This window comes from Tachysurus fulvidraco, chromosome 7, assembly GCF_022655615.1.
Source record: "Tachysurus fulvidraco isolate hzauxx_2018 chromosome 7, HZAU_PFXX_2.0, whole genome shotgun sequence".
NCBI classification, from domain to species: domain Eukaryota; kingdom Metazoa; phylum Chordata; class Actinopteri; order Siluriformes; family Bagridae; genus Tachysurus; species Tachysurus fulvidraco.
In genome coordinates, this window is record NC_062524.1 from 16787055 (window position 1) to 16814554 (window position 27500).

The window sequence follows — 27500 nt, forward strand, 5'->3', positions numbered from 1 at the left end:
CACCGTTGAAATGTAAAACAGAGCATTGCCATGGACACACAGGGTTCAAACCATAGAGACGGAGCGCACTATGTTCTTTAGCGGAAGCAATACAATTAGGTGTTGTAGCGATTTTGGCTCGCAAAGCAAGGTAAATATTTATAAGTAACTATAACGTGTTATAGTGACTTCTAAATATTTTAACCTAAGTTGAAATTAACGGTACTGGAATTAAGGTTACGCTTATTTGGTCTGTTCGTCCGGCGAACAGGCCGTGTAACCTTTAGTAATTCTATGAAGGCGGTATCTTCCCGGCCAAGAAAGATTCGCTTTCCTTTTACTGTATACCGTAATTTAAATTAAATTAACTCAATAGAGCATGTAGTTCAGACCCGATGTTGCAGGTACCTTAATTTGTGAGCGACACTCAGAGACAAATCACCTGTGGCTCAAAATTATGACATTTAATGAATGAGACAAACACAACATAAAACTAACTACACAAACAAACAAAAGAGATAGGGAAAATGAAGATGAAAATAAAATAAAACAAAAGAAATTAAAATTGGGGAACGGGAGGAAGAGACTGGAAAGAAAAACTAGAGAAAGGAAGGAAAGGAATGGCAAGCTTAGACTCAAAAATTAATTACACCCTAACTGGGAAATCGTCACAGAAACTTAAATTCACCTTAAGATTCAATGAAAGATTCCTACTTAAAATTACGCATCTAAATTGGTTGGAAAAGGAAACGGTTACTTGCATTGGCTTACTGAACAAGAGTCCGGATGCAACAGAGAAATCTCTGAAAAGTCAGTTAGGGTGGGGTCAGACGTTCTTCCAAGTTCTCCTGAAGATCAGAGCAAGATCAGTCGTTCTTGGAAGTGAAGCTTGCTGGAACTTCTTTGAAGGAAGATGGAGTCGTCTTGAAGCTGTTCCGAAAGTCTGACCACGGATTAGTGGTGTTTGTGACAATTTAAAGGTCGCGAACTCCACCCATCTTTGGGAAGATGACCAATACTTCGGTCAGGATTTTGAAGGGAAAAACTCCCTTTGTTTCAGGTGTCTGTGGGCGTGGTTTAGCTATCAAACTTTTAGATGACTTTAAAGTTTTATCCAGGGTGTATTAAGATGGTATGGCGCCTTTCGTGCTCAAATAAAATACACCAGTGCTTGAAAAATGAGTAACCGATAATTTTGTGGTCATTTGGATACTAAACATGAAGGGTAATGACGGTATGAAGGCAGCGGTACATTATATACACAGATCATTAATCAAGGCAAAGATAAAGGCAAAGAAACAAAAATGAAACATGAACAAGATGCACTTTCATTAGGGAAGTAAAAAGAAAACAATAGCTTCGTATACATTCTGACATCAGACCTTAAAGGGTCATACGGCATTAGAACAGGTATACATTAACATGCCATGATCAGTAAGATATGATGATAGAGTATAACGGATTTTAAAATACAATGTTGTTTTCTGACACATGAATAAAATACACAAGCGAATAGGCTTGATATCGCGATTGCGATTGTGATATGATTAATCGTGCAGCACTAGTGGATATTATCACCAGATAACACACTCTGACAGCTGGGATTAAAAAAATTAACTTTAATAATTAAAATGACTTAAACAGGTTCGCTGGGCTTAATAAGAAGATTTTGAGTGATAAAGATTATTTTGTATGAGATACGCTTTACAGATGCAGTAATGTTTTTATATTATATTTGAATAAAATGGCAGCAAAGACAGTGTGATAAAATCCACAGTTAAAAAATTTCAATTAGTTATTTATAATGTTAGCAGGACACAATCCTTAATTCCTTGAGTGTAGTGGGTTAACAGTATGTGTTGGTCGCTATTCTACATAACAGGCCATAAGGATTATAAGGACTTTAAAACACGGCTCAGCCAATCAAATTTTAGTACACAAACTGTCCATTTTCTATACAAATGAATACTTTTATTAGGAGCACTTGTTGCAGTGGGCCTGGCCTTACAGGTTGTTCCCCATCACAACGTCTTGTGAATTAAATGTCTGTTAATGGAGAGGAAGGATTTCGACAGCTAGTTTGGGATTACAGTATGTTAACATTTTGAGATCTTTTCTAAACCCTTGTAGCGATGCTACATCTTGGAGAGGTGAAGAAAAATATACAAGTGATGATGTATGATACCCAGTCCGATCCAAAAAAGATTAGGGTGTCCCCTGCTGAGTTGTGGTTTCTCCCTCTCTCTCTCTTTCTCTCTTTCTCTCTCTCTTTCCCAGGGAGTTTTTTCTCGCTGCTGTCACTGTCACTTCTCAATAGGGGTTAAGGCACTGATGTATTCAAAGCAGCTTATATCTGTAGGTTTGTAGATTCTCAAACACCACAGCTGAAAACCTTAAAAGCACGACATCACATTAATAAGCCGTACTTTCTGAAATTTTCTTTGTGCCCTCCTGCCGAGCCTCCAAGGAGACTAGACAGACGTCACGCGAGTTAAGAAAGAGGAAGATTTTAGGAAGCTAACTTTGAAAGTCACTCCTGTGTAAGACTTTGTTTGCACCTGTGACAAGCAACAGAACAAATGTTTTTATTTTAAAAAATAATGCTTCACATCTCAATACATCCCCAATCCTCTAATTTTACTCTCTCATTATTCTGTAATTTTTTCGTCTGCCCATTTGGAGCCTCATGTGAAAGATACCGAGTGAAAGCTGTGCTGCATCACAGGGACGTGTAACACGATTTGTACGATTTTCTGTTTGTTTGTTGTGTGTTTTCGTCTGTTCTTAATGACATAATGGAAAGCACATTGGTCGACGGAAGTTGAAATTATTCATGCTATATAAACAAGTTGTCATTGTCATTGACAGGCGAGAGAGGGGGCAAATCTGGGGAAGTGTTGGCTCAGTGGATGAGGTGTTGGACGACAGTTCACTATGTTGAGTTAAAATCCCAGGACCAAAAAGCTTCCACTGTTGGGCCCCTGAGCAATGGCCCCCAACCCCTTATTGCTCACTCAGTTAAATGTGAAGTTTTCATGGAAGCTTACGTGTTTATCCTGCCACATTTTGCAGTGAAATGATGTTAACAGACTCATAAATCCATATCTAAAGCTTGATGCAGACCAGAACCAGACATTTTCAAAGCAACATTTAAAAAGCCACATACATTAGGAGACATTCCAAACCCATAAACATGACTGCTTATACTTTTGGCACCGGTATGCTTGCCATAGCCGTAGCTGCCTCGAATGTTAATTCTGTTTGCTATGAAATATTCTGCTATCTAGCACGAACAGTGGCGTCTCATTCAGTCGTGCTGTTTTTCTTTTTGTCTTTAAGGATTGCTTAAAATAAGGCAGCTGTTTTACACGTTCCAGCCTATGAAAAACCCTGAAAATAGATCCAGTTCTCCCAAGGGGGGCACGCACACACACACACACACACACACACACACACACACACACACACACACACACACACACACACACACACACACACACACACACACACAAAACACAGACACTCACACCCACACACACAATCACACACTCACACATAAACACACACACATACACACACACACATAAACACACACAAACACACACACACACATAAACACACACACACAAACACACACACATAAAACATTTTTGCTGTGTACAGAAGTCACTACAGTATATAGATTTATTTCCAAAAGCTCTTGAGACAACACAAGCGGAGAGTCTGTATTATCTTTCAGTGTCAGGGCGAGAGCCAGACCTCAAAGCTCTGCTGCCGTTGTTCTTTTTTTCCTCTCTAACCCTTTCTGCATTTGAATCATCTAGCCTTCTGCTTATAGGTCAGTGGAAAGATACGGTACAGTATTGGGTCAAAGTGTTTGTGAGTTTCTTTGAGATATATATATATGTATGTATAAATGTTGGAGAAATTGGATCCAAATGAATTTAAAACGAGATCCCCGGCAGTATTTCCAACGTCAAACATTTCTATCCCTTCCCTGCCTGACGTCTACTCGAGCGTGAACTAGAAAGTGATGGAAATTCGTTTACTTCGAAAAAAGAGCGCTTGTAACTGATGTGTCATCGACAGGACCAACTGATGTTCTCGAAATTCTTTGTGCTTGTCATTAAAACGCTCGCAGGAAGCAGCGAAACGACGGCGCAACATTTAATTCTAGTTCTACAGTGAATTCTAGTAAACGGTGAATTCTAGTTCTGATTGAGCAGGAAGAAGGTCATAGTCATGATCACTCCAGACTAGTCTCCTTTCACATGACTGGGAGCTGCTTGGAACAGATGTAACCGTAGTTTCGAACTCGTTCACAAAACAAAAGTCAACTTTTTAGTGAGCTTTGCCTTTTCAATAAATAATGCTGCATCTGTGTTCTTCATTTCAGCTTTGCGATCTATGAACCCAATGCAATCGAGAGGTTGCCTTTCTTTCCTTTTTGCTGCTTTTAAGCCGGCTCGAGGTGTTAGTCGTTGAGTGAGCATTAAGCTGAACTTCAACACAATTGTACTCAAAGAGCATTGACCCATTTATTGCACAGGGATTTCTCTCTCTCTCTCTCTCTCTCTCTCTCTCTCTCTCTCTCTCTCTCTCTCTCTCTCTCTCTCTCACATAATGCTAAATACCTATTGTGCCTGAAAGCCGGATGATTTAACGGCCACATAAAAGAATATCTAGTCTCCAATCAGACTCTCATATAAAACGATTTGTGCATCGTCCTCTCGAGAGACGGAAATCCACCCAAAAAAATCTATCATTTATTTCTCATCATAAGATTCGTGCCAAGATTTGGGTTGCTTTATGGCTTCAAAAGTCAAATAAAAGGAGGCTAGGAGTGTGTGTGTGTGTGTGTGTGTGTGTGTGAGATGGAGTGTTTCTCTTCCTTCAGAAGATGATATCAAGGTGCAGGAGAGATGAAGAGCTGCATGCCATCCCACTGTGTGTGTGTGTCTCTCGTTCATTTGCAACATGTCCTCTTTCTCATTCGCCACCTTTTAAAGCATCACACTCTCTTGCTCTGACATCAGTGTTTCCTCATCTACTCTCTAACTCCCCTCCCTCTTCTCTGATCTGCCTCTCTCAATCTTTTCATCCTGTTCTCCACCTCTCAACACTTTGTGGAAACAGTTTGAAATCGGAGAAACCGTCTCTGGAACACGTCTGAGAGATAAATATGTAATAAGATTATCACTCTGTTAGCAAAGGAATAAACTCTGCTAAGTAGAGGATTCACCACCGATGTAGATAAACATATGATACCATAGCTAGTACTTATAATGGACTTATAATGTGCTCGGACTTAAGAAGGAAAAACATACATAAAGTGATACAATGACGTTTTTTTGTGAGGCAAGAAAATGGGCCGACAAACAAAATAAACGTGTAGCCAATGAGCAGAAAGGGACGTGTCTTGTCAATATGCGGCAGAGAGAGAGTTCAGTGCACGTGTCTGACATTAGCAGAAAGTGATTGAAACATTGACATGGCGGATACCTGCCGTTACCTCTGCGGAGATAAACCTTTCACGCTACAACACACAGTACTACAAAAACACATTTTTATTATCATAGTATTACTCATTGTGTTCATTTATTGATAAAAATACCGCCATAAAAGTTGCCTGGGTTACGTATGTATGTGTGGGGCGGAGCTATCAAAACAGGGGTGACACCCATTTGGGTTAGGGGCGTGTTTGTTTTGGAGATTTCAAATGTCAACATTGGCTTCCAAACATCGTGCCCTGCACCTTTAATGAGTCTCCAGTGTCAGCCATCAGAAGATTTTCTGCTTTGAAGATAAGACACAGTGGTCAGTCTGTACTGTTAAGACACCATAGCATCAAATGTAACTGTAAACGGATAAAAAGTACCACGATTAATATTTATATCTAGATAACATTATTTATTGGTGCATTTCTGTGTTGGAAGGAGGTTGTGAGAAGAACACAACCGGGAGCGATATATTCTTTAGCAGCTCACAGCCTGCACTCTGGGAAAAACGAGACGAGAGCTGGAAAGGAAAGAGGTGTCATGAATAAGCGCTGAAATCTGAACAATAGCGCAGCGTTTGTTCACCTGAGCCTGAAAGAGGTTTAACCTGGTGGCTGAATGGGATCGGCAGAAGAGCGGAGGAAAAGTGAGATGCACTTCTTTTTCATCCTGAAAGCAGGAGGATACAAAAGTACAAGAGAACACCTTGATATACGGTTCGAGGTGTTAAGAGGTGTAGTGTTAATAAAGGACAGGGCAGTACGTAAGGCCTTTATCTTCAGCAGTCCGAGTTTATAAGGAGTCACGTGACAGACTTGTCTTATTTTCCTACTAAGTTTTAGAAACTCAGCATCGTCATCGTTATCAAGCCTGTCTTCTTCCTCAGTTTCAGTTATTCCAGCAGCTATAAGTATTAACTGTCCAAACACGTTCCTTTTAATCGTCTCATTACAGCCTCATGAGAAATGAAAGCTTTTACTGAATGTTTTATTCACCACACACGTTACAGACTGCCTTTCATCTCTGCAAAAAAAAATTAAAATTAATGCATCTCCTTTCCCTCATGACATATTTAACCATTTATTACTCAGCATATTTAGTCTCATTTACTAAACCACAGATAAGACGCTATAAATCTTATTGACCGCAATCATTTAATAAGAGGAATACGCACATAATCGTGAAAGCAAATATCACATGTTTTCAGTATACAGGCTTCACATTGTGTTAAGTTTATTTATTCAAATCCATCCATTTTCCATCTATCTAAATGTAAATCTGCTTCTATTCAGTGAGGGGAAAAAAAATAAACGAATAACATTGACTTAAAATTCGTACATATTCGTCCACGTAACGGAACTGAGTCAATCTTACACCCGAGCTGAGACGTACTGTATTAGCGCTGCACTATTTTAATGGACTAAATGTAATATTATGGTTATAGTGTAGTTCCATCAGCACCGACATAATCACGAGATTAAAAATTGTTGCAATTTCTAAGCAAAAAAATCGTGACTTATTTTAGAAACTATACATAAGATTTTTTTCTTCACTCCAAATCAGAACACTATATATATACTATATATATTCATATAGATATTAGTATTGCTTTTAATTATCAGTGAACTCCTGCACTGTATCGGTAATACCATGATTTATATAATGAGTAAAAAAGAAAAAGAAAAGGTTTTTATTTTTAATGCAAACTCTTCTGGAGGTCAGTGAGCGTGAAAAATCAAGAACGAGGGTTTGGATGTTTGTATGAATTTTTACGGAATTATCATCATAACCAGTGAATTTTGGTATTGATCCAAACAGGTTCAAGGTCACATCAAGGTCTGGAATAGTTTTACTTTTAATGCTATAGCAGACGTGCAAATGAGTAACACAAAACACTGCAGAACTACTTGCTTGCGATGCATTTTAACGTGTTTCACTTTCATCAGTTGCACCGTTTAAAATGCATTCGTTGTCCGATTACGTTCAGGGGCCCGGTTTATGTAGTTCGTTAAAAGATACCTTCAGGCTCTAGAAGCTGATTAGTTTAAATCATAGAAGTTGTAAGAGAATCTCTGCCGAGCGTGTGAAATCATTGCCCCTGTATTACAACACACACAAGTCCAGTGCAATACACAGACCCACACCAAAGATCTGCCCTAACGACATACCGATCCTAACCTGATCTGTTCATCCTTCTTTATTTCTTTCATAACTCTTTCATCGGTCTAGACTGGAAACGAGCTTCTGCATCCCTGAGCAAATTAGTTTCAATTACCGTGCTGTCCATCACGTTCTCCCACGGAGTCCAGACCGAAACGTCTGTAAAACCGCTTTGTGACGTCGACTACTATCATAGAGGTTTTTTTTTATTTGAAAGCACCTTAAACTTCATGAAATGTTTTCTTTTCTGATTCAAATACAAAATTCATTATTAGACTTCAGAATTCATTCATTTCATATCAAGTCTTATTTATTAAGATTAGGACGAAGGTGGAGTTTTTGTTCTCACTCTTTTACGACTTTATTGTATGGAACGAGTTCAACGACTTCTCAGTGTTTCATGAAATCGGGATCATCGACAGACGGGTGTTTATCTGAAGCTCCGACACTGGAGACTCCTTCCAAACGTACAGCACTTCGAATCTTACGTGGAGCGTTTTCAGAACACGTCCCTTGCGTAGGCTGTTGCTATGAAAACGACAAAGCATCAGAAGAAATATTAAAACGATTTGGAACCGAAGTCAAAGCCGCCGCTAAACGAATAAATCGGAAAAAAATAAGACGTAATTTTGTTTGACCTTCCACTCCTCTTTCTGTCTCCCTTTCTTTTTCCCCCCTTTCTATTTAAATCCTGAGCTCATAATATATAGTTTTGCTGATTCACTGAAAGCTCCTTAAATATGAGGTCTCTCTCTTTTCTTCTCCCCTCCTGTCTCCTTTATAATCGAATGTATAAAATATCACCTTCCTAATTAATTAGTGCGGTAAAGTGTTATTAAAGGTAATGTAGCTCCTCTTCTCTGTTTCTGGCTTTTAAAAGATGTTAAAGATTGAAAGGATTAAAAAAAAAAAAAAAAAAAAGGCTTGTAAAGATTCAATCGCTCATCTTTCTTCTGTCCATTTGAAACTTTTTTGGAATAACCTTCCAAACATAAATCATAACAAAATCTTCCATCTTGAACTCAATAAATCCATAGATACATAAATCTGACTAACAATGAGAACCCAAAGTTTTATTGATCTGTTATTTGTATTATTATATTGGTCCGTGATCACCGTGTCTTTAGAAGACCCACACGGTGTCCTGAAGCTTTTCTTGTTTTTAGGCTGTTTATCTTGTGGTATGATGCGAGAAACCCCAAGATGTGAGAATTTTAAAAATTACAATCAAAACATATCCTTTTCTGGTCAAATCTTGTAATGTGGCGGATTTTGTGATGATTAACAACAAATAAATGACATCTGGCTGTCTCACATATTCAAGGTGATGGAACCAAATAATGATGCATTTTCTGTACCACTTAGGGGACCCTAGTTACTCAGGGCAAACCTGGACGAGGTGCCAACCCATCACAGGGCAAAATCACACAAACACACACACACACACTGCAAACAATTTAGGACCTTTTTACACCTGGTCACTTCATGTGTTTTCTCTGATTATGGAATAAAAACACTGTCAATAATAATCGTACGTAATTCAAAGCATTGTGTGTAAATTTTAATTTAGTTGTGCGTAATTTAAAACTATTGTACGTAATTATGTTTTTTGTGAAGTTGGATCCCAAAATCTACGGCCACAACAGTTTACAGATACGAGATTTTGTGTGTTTGTTCTAATACGACTCCAAAATGTACGACTATGACAGTTTACAGACACAACGCTTGTTTTCACAACACCTCTTTTTTACACACGAAAACGGTCTGCGAAACAACTGTCAAAAAATACGTCATCACGTTCAGAGGCATTACTATCCGAGGGAAGATGAATAGATTCCACGAAGCGCGCATGTGCCCCGCCCTCTTTTAAACCACTCATAGAAACCACTGGTGCCGAATTGGCGGGTTAGTTATCACTAATAACAGAGAGAATTTTGTGCTAACACTTTAAAATAATGGTCTGTTGGTAACGAGTGACTATGCAGGAAGTAATAGGTAGTACTGCATTAACACTGAGCTTAATACTACTAACTAATATGGAAGCAAGATGAACTAAGCAGTATAAGTAATAGCATAGGGAATCGAACCCCGACCCTGGAACTGTGAGGCGAACGTGCTAACCATTAAGCCACCGATATGTTTTCAACCAATTAATCTTGAATGTCCTTTAATACCACCCATATCATAGTCTTTAACCAGCTGTGATTTCTTAATAAAATGAGTCTTGTTTTTCCACAGAAATTGGAAAACGATCGAATTAGATTTCTTAACATTAACTGTAGAAACATACAGGGAGTGGCATGGATAGATTATTTTGGAAATAGCTCAAAGATTTCCTTATATCTATTAACTGGTTAGAAAAGTTAACGTCTTCTCTTCTAATAGCATTTTTAGATAAAACTATTCCTAAATATTTCACTTCGTCTTTAACCTAAATTGAAGAGATGATAGAGTCCGTTGATGAGTGAATGGGAAGTAGCTCACATTTTTTAATATTAAGGGTAAATCCTGAAGCTTTAGGGAAAATCGAGACTGAATTTAGGGCAACATCAACCATGAATTTATTCTTTAAAAGGATTGCTGTGTCGTCTGCAAATTGACTAATTTTAAATTCCTTTAGATCCCATGCAAATCTGGGTTATGATTAATGAGTAATATAAGTGATTGAGTGGCTAGAATAAACAGTTTGGGAGAAATCAGGCATCCCTGCCTAATACCGCGGAGCACTTCAAACCTAGGAGTTATACTAGGATTCAGGGATACAGAACTATATGTCAGTATAAAACATCTTAATTATTTTACAAAAATTACTCCCAAAACCTAAAAACTCTAAGATTTCAAATAAAAAAGTATGTTCAACAGTATCAAATGCCTTGTAAAAGTCAAGAAATAAAATAAAAAACATTATTTTAAAGTGTTAGCACAAAATTCTCTCTGTTATTAGTGATAACTAACCCGCCAATTCGGCACCAGTGGTTTCTATGAGTGGTTTAGAAGAGGGCGGTGCACATGCGCGCTTCGTGGAATCGATTCATCTTCCCTCGGATAGTAATGCCTGTGAACGTGATGACATATTTTTGACAGTTGTTTCGCAGACCATTTTCGTATTGTGAAAACAAGCATTGTGTCTGTAAACTGTCATAGTCGTACATTTTGGAGTCGTATTTGAACAAACACACAAAATCTCGTATCTGTAAACTGTCGTGGCCGTAGATTTTGGGATCCAACTTCACAAAAAACATAATTACGTACAATAGTTTTAAATTACGCACAACTAAATTAAAATTTACACACAATGCTTTGAATTCCGTACGATTATTATTGACAGTGTTTTTATTCCATATTTGATCTGATAACTACAGTATCTGATTTTGGCGAATCGGATATTGATCCGATCTTTCTACTCCCACCCACAATGCAAATATATTTTACCTCATTTCCGGGGTAATTGAAATGGAACACACTTTGGTGTATACGGTTTTCGGAATGCAATCAAAAAGAAGACGTAAAAACTCGTTCGACGGTTATGCTACAAAAAAAAAAAAAATTCTGTTTGCTGCATTTTTGCTGGCGGGGCAGCAGTGCGTTTTAAGACTCAACAAGACGCCTGGGTGAAAGATCACCTGCGAGTAAGGCTATTCTTAAAAATATTCTTGTTTGCCGTAACCCGACCGACCCTGTCAATTTAGGACAGACTAAAATTTTTTATTTTTTTTGCTTTAAGTTCGACTGACTTGTAAATTTGCGTTAAGACCGACCAATTTTTTTTTTACTCTTCAAACAACTAATACAAAAGCAAAAAAATAATAATAATTATATTTTAGTAAGTGTTGTAAATATATAAATTGCCTAGACCTACATACAAACAAAGGATATGTTCTTTCTTTTAAATAAAAACCTGTGACGTCATCTTTGTTTACACTATTGGTTACCGGATGTCACACTATGGCCTGTGCGTTCGCTTCGTCTCATACTCTCATTCACTGTCAGAGTCAACAGTTCGTGCTTGGTAATGATGGCTGCGGCTGCAGTAAACAAAATATTCACGGTCGCCGTTCAAAGTCATACGGGTTAGGGCACCATAATACATCTAAACATTTCATTAAAACAGCTCGACACTGCTTTAACTTGGCATGAAGTTCTGGAAAGACCCAGCATCAAAATAAGGTTTGCAATAATGCGCCTGAAGGGACAGGTTGAAGACCCAGTCAGTGACGACACGATATGCTAATTTGTTTAAAGTCATACGTACGTAATCACCGTCACCAAAATTGTACTTTTTTTTTACATTGAAACTTGAAAAAAATATATAGACCTATATACCTACCCATTTTATTTTTTTACTGTTACTGCAAACCAAAATATTCTTATGGATGGCCTGACGTACCGTTTGGGAGGAGTATAGCGTTGACGTATGTGGCTTGAACAACCACATTCATTTACACCTGTCCAGTTTCATCTGAAATGCGTCCCAGACCACCTCCTGAGAAGAGGTTTGAACCATCGGATTTATATCCATCTCGAAAACGTTTCGGAGGGCATTTAGACCTGGACTTTTTACCATCGGATAGCTATCTGATCACAAAAACGCATTAAGTGACTAGGTGTAAAAAGTCCCTTAGAGATGCCAATCAGCCTACAAGGCATGCCTTTGTACAGTACCAGGAAAGCAGAGAACCCAGAGGAAACTGTGAGGAGAACATTTAGACACCATGCACACACAATGAAGGCAAGGGATCTTAAAAATAATGTCTCTCTGTTTCTGTCTGTCTGTAGGCTCTATACAAGGAGAGCACCAGAGGAGGCTGTATAAGGAGATGTTAGAAAACTACAACCGGCTGGAGAGACCCGTGGCCAATGACTCCGCACCTCTGGTTGTGGAACTCGGACTCACGCTGCTCCAGATTATAGATGTGGTGAGTAAAGTTTTGGAGAAACATCTAATAATTAAGACATATTGCAGAGAAATTGCAGAAAAAAGCAACCAGCTTAAAAAAAATCTAAACGATCTGCGAGTGAGCTTCAGGATTACCAGTAGGATTTCTTTGCTTACGAATCTGTCTCTGGCAACACAAGCTTCTCTAAAGTCTGTGTGAAACACAGGTTATCAGTCCCTACTGTGTTTAAGCGTGAAAATTCAATCACGCACGGTGAGTGAGCATCTTTCACACTCTCAGTCTCCAGCCATAATCCACATGGGAAGCTGCGTCTTATTTCATTTTTACCCTCAAACATTCAGAGACTCGCTGTCTGTGTTCTCACCTTGATGTTTTATTGGCTAGTGCACTTGGATTACTTTAAATGGCTGAAATAATATGATTTTTAAAATATTACACTTTTTATAGTATATTGTGAAAGGGTTTCTTCTAAAATCCTTAAATCCCAAACTTTATTTACGTGGGTAAACTAGATGAACATGCTAGTTATGGGCAAACTAGTTACAGTATCAAGGTTTGATCGATAAGACAGCAAATAGAATTAAATTAATTGGAATCAAACTTAAGTGTAAAGTGACGAGCGACATAAAAGTATCGAATAACATTTCATTTCAAAGTTGAGTCATAATCACAATGTTATAAAGAGATTTAGCTTTGTATTATGATAATTTTTATAATAACACTACATTATTTTTGAAATCTACACCTGTCTCCGGAAATTTAAACACTTGCTCACTTGAGTTCTCAGTGCAATCTGGCACAGAAATTCTGAGTAACTGGCAGAATTATAATCCTAATATACCGTAAATGCATGTTCTTCAAATCCCTATAAGAGAGATTCCCACTGGAAAAGATTAGATAGATATACAATATTCTCTCTGTGGGCAGAAAATAATGGCGTCTTTTCCGGCCATTGTATTCCTACACAGGCAAATTCTCACGCCTGTTGTCATGTATGAAAAGAAGTATGAGGTTGTCAGAAGTATGTGGAACCAGAACACCTCAAGCCAGGACTGTCAGCCATGTCTTGGTCAAAAAAAAAAGTTCACAGCAAACGTGTGGGTTAAGTACCATGTTAAAGTGCATCAGTACCTCTGAAGTTAAAAGTCATCCCATTTCTCTCAGTGTTCTCCATTTCTGTTAAAAACAACAACAACTTAAACAAACTCAAAGGGCACTGGTACGGGTCCAGAAACCAATGAGCCTATTTGTTATCCTTAATGTGAACTATAATCTTAAGGAGCTCCTCGGGGGCACTGGTATCTCACAGGCTACCAATAAAGCAGTTAATGTAACCATGTCCATTCCTGGACAGTTAGGGGATAAATACCATGGCAGTGGCAGTAGTACCCCACCAGCTTACAGTAGACACATTTCTATCAAGTTTGCTTAAGGGCACAGGCACCCTTTGAGCTACCAGTAAACCCATTTCTGTCAACTTTGTCCAGTCCTGGTCAGAATATGTCACAAGAAACATTTTACTGTATTCAAGTGCATTTGGTTCCCTCCAACCTACCCATAAGCCAATTTATGTCAAGGCTTCAGGCCTGGTTGTGGTACACCAAGGGGTTTAAATACCATCCAGCAAACAATCAACCCATTTCTTTAAACTAGCTCTGGTCACAAAGTACCACAAATACCCCTTTTCCATCGGAAAGAACAGGGTGCTGTTTCAGAGCTAGCACTGGTGCTGGTTCAAAGTTGGTTCCACTGGCGAACCTTCTAAGAACCGGTTTGTCTTTCCATCGGTTAGAGAGCCGTCTCAGAGCCGAGTCACGTTACACAGCAACGTTAGCGCAGCAGCGGCAAACACAAAACTCAACAACAATGGCGGATGTTGCTTTACTGTTAATGCTCATGGCTTTGTGAACCTACATTGGCATCCAAACGTGGCGGATCCAACGTGTACGTGCAGCTCCATGTAAACTGTATAAATGGAGGTTGTAATCGAGAAAGTACTTAACGTTATTTTATCATTAACACAAAAAAGTTAGCCTTAGCATGTAGCTAACTACTATCATGTGTGCTGATAACTGATCATATTGCGGTAAAGTAAAAGTGTATCAAACATTAGTATACTTAAGGTACATTATCAAATGCGCTTACAGTAGCCCCGCCCACAGCCCCTAACACAAGCGGATCTTAAGTCTAGACCTGCAACGTTTTGGTGCTACTTAAGAACCACTTTTCCTGGTTCAGAGCAGGTACTTTGGCTGTCGAAAAAGAAAGAACTGGTTCTAAATTAGGCTCCAAACAAGCACTCAAACTGCCTTGGTGGAAAAGGGGAAAAAGAAACGTAGCTTGAAGGGACACTTCTGACCCTGAGAAAGGTGTGTAGCTACCAATAAATCCATTTCTATGGACCGTGTCCAGTCCTGTTAAGAAAACATCACAACAAATATAAGGGTTAAGTACCTTGCACAAGGGTACTGAGAATTTGAAGCGACAGCCACGAGTTAAGATCTAGCACTATATGCATTTTAGGTGGCATTTACACTGTTTACTTCAGAAATGCAAAAGTAAAATCTAGCTTTATGACGTTTTATTGGTTAAAGGGAAAAAGGCTTCATCTTTCTATCAGACAGTTAAGAGGACTCTGAATTAGCATCAATCCAAATATCTGTCACTTGTTTCTGAATGAAATTAGTTCCAGATAACAAAATAGACCCATAGAACTGTCTTGTTTAATGGCACTCAAGCTGGTGAGGGACACTACATTAATATGTAAGAGGTTTCTAGCAGCAGTTTTGCCCTTGAGTCTTTAAAGTTTCTAGACCTAAGTGTATTCACTAATATGATAATAACATCTGCAACATCTGTCTCAGGATATACAAGCAAGCTATATACATTTTGGTCAGCGTGACTAACATCACAGCTTTTCATTAAATACAACCGAGAGCCCATTAATGTGACTTCATATAGCAAATGTAAGGCACTTGGTCACAAGAACATGGAAAGTAATTGCAGTCTGAAAAAAGTTTTGTTCACTGGTTCACGCAGAATTCTTGGAAAAGATGGAAAACAGCCATTTAGATGAAAACATCATTTAAAAAACACCATCTGCGATCGGCACGGGACCATAAGGCCACACGACTCGATTATTTATCTACATTTTAATGACACTTTGTTAATGAAAAGTTCACTTAAGTCGAATGGTAGCATCCATCCAGTAAGGGATTGTGATACAGACAATGAAATGAAATGAAAAAAAAAGAAGAAAGAAACCCTCAGTGAAGATAGAGAGGAGAGAATGGAGTCTGTGGAGTTTGTTGCAAGGAGCAAATTTATATTGTAATATAAGTTCTGGTCCTCAGTCTCCTTCCCAATCTGTCCTTCTGTGAGAGATCTGTTTATCACTCGTTTGATGGGATTATACTGTTTATTCCATCACGGCCCCAAACGCAGCGGCTTAAGCACGGCTCCGACAGCCCCAGATGGCGCGATGCCCATCGGTTACGGCTGGCAGGCTGTGAAATTGAACGCATGACTGGCACTCAAATAGGAGTGCGCAGGGTTGTCAGCTGCCGCATTATGCCACAGCGAACGAGGGAAGCCATAAAGAAGATCAGGGATGCAGCGAAGGAAAGGCCAAGCAGCTGCAGGATTTGTGATACTGCTGCTGTTCTTCCAGGCATCTTACAGCAAGTGTTGTTATTGTGCTTAAGGAGTCTATAATATATGTATGCAGAGGTTCTTTTACACATTTCAGTGACTAGCTGGAAATGTTCATGAACAGAACGTGATTCAGAGAGCACAGATCAATCCGTCGTCAAACGTGACGCCACATCATATGTAGCACTACAGACTTCTGGGCTCGGGTGCTTTAACGGGTGAAGGTGAAGAAAAAAAGAAAAGTGTAAGATCACAAAGTTTATTCCGTTACAATTTCCTTTCGTCTTTCCAGTTCATTCTGTCACTTTCTCTAAATAGTTCACATTCAAAAAAAGAAATGACTCGACTCATATGTTTCATTCGTTCAAATAACAAGGTGATCTGTCTCTCCACAAAAAGGTGTATGCTAATGTATGAGCTCCATCTGCAAGCGTCTCACCCTGTTTTCCGCTTCACTGATTCAGTTTGTTGACTTGAGGAGTGTAAATACACACAGCTGCTTATCAGACTGAAATATCATCAACTGTGAGGAAAAGGGGAATTATGTATTATTCACACACACCTAGTCCTATACAAGTATTGCATTTCAACAGCCTTGATAGACAGAAGAAGTGTCTGAACCATGAATTGAACTAAAAACATCCTAAAAAACACTATGATCTATGATCATCCCAGCGACTGATCTCAGAGCAAGCCTTCACTCAACTCCATCTGAGACTGAACCATGAAATAATCAAAGATTAAGCCATGAACTTATCTCAGATTATGACATTGTTAGAGTCGGAGCCATGAACAGCTCTGGGACTAAAGTGTAAATTGATCTAGACCAAGATGAGGAGCCATGAACTCATCTCAGGAATTAGCCATGATCTCAGGAATCTCAGACCAAGGCATGAACTACTCATGGACCAAGCTCTGAACTTATCTTGGACCAGACCATGATCCCATCTCGTATGAACACCTTAATCCAGCATTTAGTGTCTCTTATATCCTATACTATACAGCTGACTAGATCAGAAGTGTACGTGGTGTCAGAGAAGTCTCAGCCTCGGACGTCAAGCCCGTAAACCGCCTGAATGTCAGATGCATATAACACACAAAATTGCAAACACTTCAATAGTGTCAAATCTGATCGGTTGGAGTCTACAGGATATCTGGAGACATGTGTGTTGCGTTTTTGTTTCCAGTCCTTTTAACTGGAAACAAAGTCATCATGACACTTTACTTCCCTCATGGGAAAAGGAATCCATTGTGTTTACAGCTGTGACTATGATAATGATAACGAATCTCACGATCTTTTCTAACTGAACGATCTACAATCTATGGGGATCTACAATCCAGTAGTTTTTACATTTTCTTTCCCCTAAACACGACGCAGAAAAAAACAAACTGTGACCGCTTTACGTGTCCTTAGTCTGAAGCTCTGGCGATGCGAGAGAGATAAATGTCACGTATTGATGTCGGAGTATCGCTTTAGCTAGCTTTTCAGGTCAAAGAAGGAGAGCATGAAGCATGGACGTGAATCATTCACCAGCAGGCCACCATTCCAGAAACAATCCATGCTAATCATGATCCTAGCCGGGAACTACCTCGAATCCTAACATCCGGAATCCTGCCTAGCATCATATCCAGGTGATATGAATCAGACACGGACATGAACCGTGCATCTGATCTGAAGTGTGATATCTGATCTTTGCCGAACGGCTCGAACGGATGACTATCGGAGGCACGAGCAAAGCTCCTTAAAGCCGGAACAGCGTAAACAGATGGTAAAATCTGTGTTCGTTTTTTTGCTGAAGCGCTAATGTTCCGTTACGCTTCTGGTTATTGGCACAAACAAGCAGCTGGCAGCATTAAGTGACTCAACCTCTTCTACCTCACAGCATGAGATCAATAATCACAAGCATATGCGTTCATCCAAGCCGCAGCCAGATTTATGGCGATTTTATACTTGATAAATTTGTGAATATTATGTCAAGGGATTTTGTTCATTTAGTCATAGACTAGAACAGCAGGATGTAGAACAGCATATAGAGCATGATATACAGTAGAGCATGGCTGGGAATAAGGGCTTAACAATACACTGAGCCGTACTTCACAACAGGCTCAAGTGTGACGTGCGAACGATGGGACGTGTAGTTCGTAGCAACCATGTTTGTAGGGTGCAAGGTGTTCTGGGAAATGGAGTTGGGGTCTGATCTGACAGAACGCTATACAGATACAGTTTAGCAACACTGGAAGAGGACTCATTAAAGAGGTCCGACCTGAGACCCGAGCGGGTTAGGGGTTTTACCGAGCGGCTTTTACCGAACGGACCTGAAAAGACCCGAACTACAGTATCTCGCATGTGTGCGACTCGAGTCCTTTTCCAACCTCTCCTCTTTTTGCCAAGGCCGCTTGCGACATGTGGCTGGAGACATGTGGCTGGCAATAAGCTAATTTTCGTTGAAACAGACCTGTCAATCGATTTTGAATCCACACTGTCGCGGTTACTTTAGTGTAGAGTTATGCAACATTCGGGTCCAGTCGGGTTAAAAAAAAAACGGGTTGGGTCTGACTCGGGTCTAATTTTTTCGAGTTTGTCTCGGGTCGGGTCTTTCTTAAAAAAAAAAAAAAATTATGCACGTCAGGTTCGGGTAAAAAGTGATTCGGGTCACTTCGAGTCGGGTACATTTCTTTAGACCTCTAATGTGAAGTCCCTTTCAGTAGAATTACCGTAAAGTGCTGAAAAATAGTGTTGAAAAGAAATGAACATTTATAAGAGCATTAAATAAAATCAGAAGGATGTGTACATGAATGTGTACAAGAATAAATAATAAGGAAGATATAAGATTTAGGTGTTATACCAGGTCTTTACTGGTGTTGCTACAGTATGGTGCTGCAGGTGGTTGTTATGGTGTTGGTGGTCTTTCGCTATGGCGTCCCAGACGGTTGCTAATGTTTTGCTAAGCATTTGGTATGTTCTTATGTATGTTATTAAAGAAAGAAGAAGAGAGAGAGAGAGACAGATCATTTACCCTGTTGTCTGAAATGAAAATCTTAATGTATTTAAAAGAGAGAAAGGAGTCGTTCCTAATTTCGTTAGTTAGCAAAATCATTTGTCTTCTTGGCAAATAGAAAACTGTGTAAGTGTGGAATGGATAGTTAGTAACAGCATTTAAAGTTAGTTAGTAAGACAGTTAATTAGTTAGTTAGCTGGTTAGGCAAGTTTCTGAGATTTTCTATTTATCCTAAGATTTTAAACGTGAATCGTACACGATCGTGTTAGCGCTTAACTCGATAAAGGACAAGATAGCGTTCTTCAGGTGTTCTGTATTAATCTATATCAAAGCACAAAGAAACAAAATAGAAGGAAAAAGACCTAATGAAACATTACAGTGTGATGATGATGGTGATGTGTTGTGGGGTTATGAGGCAGTGTGAAAGTGCAGCTCATTAACTGCTGCTCAGCGTGAGGTTGAGTGAGGGAATGAGCTACGAGCTACAACAGTGGATGTGATCGGGTGTGGGGTGATAAGCTAGTGACCTCTGCTAGAGCAAGCACAGCATGCAGGAGGGTAATTGTGTGTGTGTGCGTGTGCGTGTGCGCGTGCGCGCGCGCGTGTGTGTGTGTGTGTGTGTGTGTGTGTGTGCGTGCGTGTGTGCGTGCGTGTGTGTGTGTGTGTGTTCATGAGGATGGGGATCTGTACTATATATTTTTTGGTAGGTGTTTGTATGTGATTTTACATGGACTGGATATATATATATATATATATATATATATATATATATATATATATATATATATATATAAATATATATATATATATATGATGTTAATAAGGAAAAATAAAATTCTTTATTTAATTCATTGTGCAAAACTTAAAACACAAACCTTAAGCACCCAAGTAAAACACCCAAACCACAAGAGATTAGTGCTTTAGTGATAAAATACAGCTGGCAAAGCAATCGGAACCTCAAGGACGCTGCTGGAATGGCTTCAAAAATCGAACAGTAAATGTGTCCAAAGCCGTAACACATTTTATCACATGGAGAGGCGAGACTCCCCGTCGCTCTCGTCTAACGGGACGTCTCGAAGATAAACAGTGAGCTACTCATAAGATTCCTAAAGTTTATACAAGGATATGAATAATTGCTCCTCTCTTTTGTTTGTTGCTTTTAACACGACTCGATTTTCTCAAGAAAACGCTCTGATGTGTCACATTCACACCTGTCAAGGTGAACGGAGCATGTTCTGAGAATCAGTTCAGTATTTTCAGGGATATTTTGAGAAATATTTACAAAAACAGAAGCATTTTCTGTTTCACATTACTGCAGCAACCTTTATTCATTCATTCATTTTCTACCGCTTATCCAAACTACCTCGGGTCACGGGGAGCCTCAGGTGTCATCGGGCATCAAGGCAGGATAAACCCTGGATGGAGTGCCAACCCATCGCAGGGCACACACACACTCTCATTCACTCACACACACACTACGGACAATTTTCCAGAGATGCCAATCAACCTACCATACATGTCTTTGGACCGGGGAGGAAACCGGAGTACCCGGAGGAAACCCCCGAGGCACGGGGAGAACATGCAAACTCCACACACACAAGGCGGAGGCAGGAATCGAACCCCCAACCCTGGAGGTGTGAGGCGAACGTGCTAACCACTAAGCCACCGTGCTTTCTGCTGGATCTTTTTTTTATATAGAAATCAGTGTGGCTCCCCTGGGCCTAGTGAGAGACATCAGTACTGTTACAACTCACATAAGAGCTTCTCTCAAATACTCCAAATGTTCAGAGTCAGAGATAGAGAGAATATTAAAGATAGAGACAATATTAAAGAGAGAGAGAGAATATTAAAGATAGAGACAATATTAAAGAGAGAGACAATATTAAAGAGAGAGAGAGAGAATATTAGAGAGAGAGAAAATATATTAAAAATAGAGAGAGAATATTAAAGAGAGAGAGAATATTAAAGAGGATATTAAATAGAGAGAGAATATTAAAGAGAGAAAGAGAGAGAATATTAAAGAGGGAGAGAATATTAAAGAGAGAATATTAAAGAGAGAAAAAGAGAGAATATTAAAGAGAGAATATTAAAGAGGGAGAAAATATTAAAGAGAGAGGATATTAAAGAGAGAGAGAGAGAATATTAAAGAGAGAGAATATTAAAGAGAGAGAGAGAATATTAAAGAGAGAGAGAGAGAGAATATTAAAGAGAGAGAGAGAATATTAAAGAGAGAGAATATTAAAGAGAGAGAGAAAATATTAAAGAGAGAATATTAAAGAGAGAGAGAATATTAGAGAGAGAGAGAATATTAAAGAGAGAGAGAGAATATTAAAGAGAGAGAATATTAAAGAGAGAGAATATTAAAGAGAGAGAGAGAATATTAAAGAGAGAGAATATTAAAGAGAGAGAGAGAATATTAAAGAGAGAGAATATTAAAGAGAGAGAGAGAGAGAGAGAGAGAGAGAGAGAGAGAATATTAAAGAGAGAATACACAGTAGTTAATAGATTTTTCTTCTTTTTTTAGGATGAGAAGAACCAAGTACTCATCACCAACGCTTGGCTACAGATGGTAAGTCCCACTACTATGTACAGTGCCGTTCAGAATTATTGGCACCCTTCTTAAGAGCATAAACACAGTAAAAATAATTGCTAAACCTACATAACAGGAACAAGCCCTGACCTTCAGTCTTAAGAATAGTTTTTAAAAACAGGAAGAATTTTCAATTCAGTTTAACTTTTCTGTCGTTGATACATACACAGGGGAGCACAGTGCTAGCCAGCATGTTAGTGTATCCATAAAGCAACACAGAAACCACATGCGGTCAGTAAAACTCGCTAAGTCACCGACTTCCCGTTCACGTTTAAATCATAACCGCGAACACGTAAAGAAACGTATCCGTTAGACCACATGGCTAGACAACAGCACAAAAATAGAACATTCTTATCTCAGCACAAGCGACACCTCTTTACTGAACAAACAACAAAGCGTTCACTTTCACATCGTCACACCTCGACGTATTTACCGCCCGTCCCCTTTGTCTGATGGACAGGTGAGATCCTCCTCCTGTCCTGAAAGACTATAAAGCTAATATCTCGTGTCAGGCTGATTTACAAGGTAGAATTGTTGTGTCGGATCAAAGCCTTATTTTGTCAGCTTTCATCTCTCGTAAGCGTCCCAAAAATTTCCTTGACCCGGATTAAATTCCTTCTGTGCGTTAACACACGGCTTTAGACGTCTAAAACCGTGTGTTAACGCACAGAAGAAATTTAATCCGGGTCGAGGAAATTTTCCCTAAGTGGGGATGACAGGTTTCTTTCACCTCTTTGTCTCTTTCAGTGTGAAGGGAGAATTTATGTTCTGTAGAAGAAGAAACAAACAAAGCTCCACGGTGATAAACAGACGTCAAGTCGACACATTTCACAAATAATCGTTTTTGTCTCGTTAACATTGCGGCGCAGTAACCAAGCTTGAAAAAAATGTCATTATCTTTTAATCAAGCAGCGAATTCAGAATATGAAACGGTTTAAAGTAAATCACCGAAAAGCATCATCCAGTTCAGAAAGGATGACTTTAAGCCCCACTTTCTCTTCTCCATCTTAACTAATCAAGCAGATGTAGGTTTAACTCAGTATTACGCACAGCTCTGAAAAATCACATGCTCCGAATAGAGATTACTTTTCTTTCTTGAAGAGATCGCAGGAGAAACGATTGGCGATCAAACCGCAAGAGGTTTCTCGCACAAGGCTTGACGTATGATGTAAGAAAATCATTCACAGTAAAATGCTTAATAGTACAGATGTGGCCAAGCTCCAGATGGTGCTTCATTACAGTTACGACAAACACTGCAGGGTTTACGGCCGTGATTATTACCTTATAAATAAGTGCGTGTGGGGGTGGGGGTGGGGGCAACGACGACATATGCAGCACATATAAGATCTACACAGTGTAATATCAAGGGAACCCTCAGGGAGGAAACAGCCACTGGAGAACACGAGAGAAACGGCATCGGTTTAGATGAGAAGAGAGGAAGAGCAGGATTCATCATCATCATATATATAATACACACACACGTGCGCACACACACACAATTAATGAATTAAAAACCAAATAACAGAATTACTTTCACTTGACTGGAAGTAAGAGTCTTAAACTCCCACAGAGCTCCATGAAGAGATGGATGTTCAGGTTGGTCTGGAAGCACTTGAGTGTCCTGCACAGAGCCCTGAATCTGACTCAACACTAGGGTTGCAAAGGGGCGGAAAGTTTCCGGTAAATTTACAGAAACTTTCCACAGGAACTTAATCTGGGGAATTTTGGAAATATTCCAAATTGGAAACTTTACAGGAATTTAATGGAAATTTAAGGGAATTTATGGGAATTATTTGGAAATATAGGTAAATTTATATAAACTATATCATATACAAACATTTTGTTTGGTCATAACACTCCTAATTTACTGCTTATTAAGAGTTAGTAAGGTAGTTTAGGTATTGGGTACAATTAAGTACAGTCTACAGCGTCAGTGTCTGATCTCACTCGTCATCTGTAGCTGAATGAACACACATGGGTGTGATGGTCAGTGGTGCCCTTACCTTTGTCCATATACAGTAGTTTGACCATTCTGAATAATATCTTTTATTTCCTTCCATCACTCATCATAAGCAAATTAAACCCCACGACCCAGACGGCTCATGTCGGCACAGTATTGTGTGTGTAGTGTGTGTGTGTATGTTCTTGTGCTCTCTTTGAGAGTCCCTTTGGTGAGTTTGTGTTTGTGCCCCAGCTGGATGACAGCTGCATGTGCTGATTTTCTGTGTGTGCGCGTGCGCAGGACTGGACAGATGTGTATCTAAGCTGGAACCCTGAGAATTACCCAGGTGTTAATAATCTACGCTTCCCATCCAGTCAGATCTGGACGCCTGACATCCTCCTCTATAACAGGTAGCACACACACACACACCCACACACACATACACACACAGTGTAAAAGAAAATAATTTCCCACACAGGGTTTATATTCATTTTATGGTGTATGTGTGATAAGAACCCAAACAGAAACTTGCCCTCATTATGTTTTGTGATAATTTTCTTTCTCCATAACACAGTGGAGTAGTAAATGAAATAAGATTTGTAGAGGTAGGGGTGTATAACTGTATGCTCCAATGAGCTCAATCCCACTCAGTAACCTCCTTAGGCATGATTTACTCACAGAAGCACAACTCCTATGTGCCTGTGTGTGTGTGTGTGTGTGTGTGTGTGTGTGTGTGTGTGTGTGTGTGTGTGTGTGTGTGTGTGGGTGTGTGTGTGTGTGTGGGTATGGGTGTGTGGGTGGGGTGTGTGTGTCTGGGTGTGTGCGGGTGTGTGTGTGTGTGGGTGTGTGTATGTGGGGGTGTGTGTGTGTGTGTGTGTGTATGGGTGTGTGAGTGTGGGTGGGGTGTGTGTGTGTGTGCGTGCGGGTGTGTGTGTGTGTGCGTGTGTGTGTGTGTGTGTGTGTGTGAGTGTGGGTGGGGTGTGTGTGTGTATGGGTGTGTGTGGGTGTGTGCGTGTGTGGTTGTGTGTGCGCGTGCGGGTGTGTGTATGCTCGTGCGGGGGTGTGTGTGTGTGTGTGTGTGTGTTTGTTGGGGGGGGGGGGGTATTCCAGCTACATCTTCACTTGCCTAGTTCCTACTTTATTGGCAGAATTGTGTAAAAATATAAAAACATCAGTCCTCGGTGTCTGAAGTAGAACAGATAATGTTTTTTCCAAATTTACTTAAAAATGGAACAATATGAGATTTTTTTTTCAATTGTTCTACTTCTCGATTTACATTAGAGTTCTACTGTATACGATGTTTTTGCAATCTTGCGAATCTTTCCTTGATAACTGGAACGTCTGAGCTTAAACGTTTCGAGTCCAAACAGATTTGTCTTCTGTTCATGGCCACTTGTGTGTCCATGTGATATAATACCAACTAGTGAAATCTGTACATAACTGTTTTGTATAGTCTGTTTTGTGTTGTATAGCCCAAACTAAATGTACAGTATAGTACAGTGTTATTTATGTCTGTGAGAGTCGCAAACAGCTGGAACCAAATGCCTTGTGTGTCAAAACACTTAGCCGACAAACCTGATTCTGAAATAAAAATTACTTTAGGTTAATTAGTTAAACCAGAAATGAACATGTTTCCACAAAACGGTTACAAGAAAGCGTCTAGATTACACTTTATACAGAAGTGCGTCCTCGTGTGATTTAATTGGAACATCTGGCACAGCTGTAGCCAAATACCAAAGTCGTCTTTCTCAGGACTTCCAGCTGTTCTCAACTCTCCCTGGTACACATACAACTAAATAAACTACCGCTGGCATTCGTCGTTATGCAGATATCTATATCCTCTGTGTCACTTTGACTATTTGAGGAAGGTTTTCCTCTCCATGCTTGTCTAATTGTGACCTCACCTTGATCACCTGGACCTCAACACCACCATGCTTCACTGACAGACCAACTTTTATTATGTTAGCCGAGTCTCCATTGGCTCATCAATCTTACATAAAGCCAAGCTCTGTGGCACTGTTTTCCTTCAGTGTTCCCACTCAGTTGCTTCCCCTTTGTCCTAGTGGTCTTCTCCAGGCAGCGTAGCAGTCGTGCCACATTCCTGCAATCCGTTAATAACAGATAGAACGAAGCTCCACAAGAGGATCAGAGATCATGACTTAATTGTTCAGCTTGTTGGTCTTCATGATGCTTGTTTAGGTATGTTCTCTCTCAGAAAACGAACGAACGAATAAACCAGCGCTCGTCCCTTCAGATAACAGCCACATTTGGGTTAAAAATATGATATTGCGAGAGCAAGAAGAGAGCTTAAGGGAAGAGATTAAAAAATGTGGTGTTTAGAGAAATTAAATCTGTAAAAAGCCAACAGGAATCACATCACTATAATCTCTACCCTGATCTACAAGTTTAATGCACTGTATCTTCCTGAGAGCCTGTGATTATATACAGAGTCTGTAGCAAATCTAATATATTCACTCTTTTCTCATGCTGTGACCAACTGGATAACACTTAATCAAAGGTAAAGTAGCAGCGTACCAAGAAGCGACATTGTGGGCCAAGCACCTTATGTTGTATGACATTTGGTAGAACACAAAGGATACGTTTCTGTTTTATTTAAATCTTGTAAGGAAAAAATGACTGAGGGCAAGTTCTTATTTCATATTAAATAAAAAGGAAGAAAAAAAGACAATTTGAACCAAGACGTGTTTCATTTTGGACCTTGTAGCTCTTCTACACTCGAAATGACACGAGAAATAATATTCTGAGTGAGATATCTAGAATAAAATGCAAACCCACACTAAATCCATCTGCTTGCGGATCATTTTACTTTATTTCTGGGGTGGAAATTATCTAGGAGGCTCAAGATAAACCAAAAAAACCCCCCAAAAAACTAACACTGATACTTGGCCCCTAAATCCGACTAATTTAATTGCAGGAATTTATTTCTGTATTTTATCTCCAGTTATATCAAGAACACATCTGAGCCAGCTAACTGCTAAGGAATCCCAGACGCCGATGTCACGTATTTAAACACCGAGGTCCTACTTACTGAGCCTTATCTTTAAAAGTGACTTTTCATGCATTAAAAGCAGATATTAATATCACTCAACGAAATGTTAATAGGCCGTTAAGTGATATCGTTAAAAAACACGGCGTCCTTTAACATATAGCAGTCATATCCATCTCCTGTCGTTAATTAACTTAAGGAAGTTACGTAACGGTCATGATTTAAGTGCACTTGATCAATCAGCTCTCCCCAACTAATCCCTTATTTCCATCACATCATGCCTTAATTTATTCTTTCAGTGCTTTAGACCTTCACTTCAATTAAAATTTAGAATTTACTTAGTATATAGTAACTGCGTATAGTTTACTTTCAGGTTGTAAATTTTAAGTGTACGTCTGTACATCGTACATCACCGCTGGAGTGTTTTATAGACTGGACTACAGACAGGTGCTGCTTGACCTTCTTCTAGTATCCGTCTCTCTTTTTCACTTCCAAAAGGTGTACTCTGTATATATTCTATTTTGAAATGGAAGCAGCGACTGACACCAGCCCAGGACATCATGCTTCCCTGCCAGCAAAGGTTGTGTTTCTTTATCCGAGTTCTGAATCAAACTCTTGTCAATCATTCCCACGTCACCTCCTGTCTCTGAGTGTATAAAAACACATGGAAAACATATTCATTGCGAAGTCTTGCCAGACATTTCCGCTGAAAATCGCTCGTTGGGAGGAAGACGCCGGGTTGGGTTTGGGATTTCACTTCGTACGCTTGGAGACGC

The 27500-nt window shown here is 39.5% G+C and overlaps 1 protein-coding gene across 1 annotated transcript in view; it reads left to right on the forward strand.

Moving 5' to 3' along the window:
* The window catches only part of chrna8 (cholinergic receptor, nicotinic, alpha 8), a 45197-nt gene that overhangs the window by 3087 nt on the left and 14610 nt on the right, over positions 1-27500 (forward strand). Inside the window, exons 2-4 of the mRNA XM_027134945.2 lie at positions 12414-12553; positions 21710-21754; positions 24018-24127. Coding sequence (XP_026990746.1) covers positions 12414-12553; positions 21710-21754; positions 24018-24127 — 295 coding nt within the window. The remainder of the gene's footprint in view (positions 1-12413; positions 12554-21709; positions 21755-24017; positions 24128-27500) is intronic.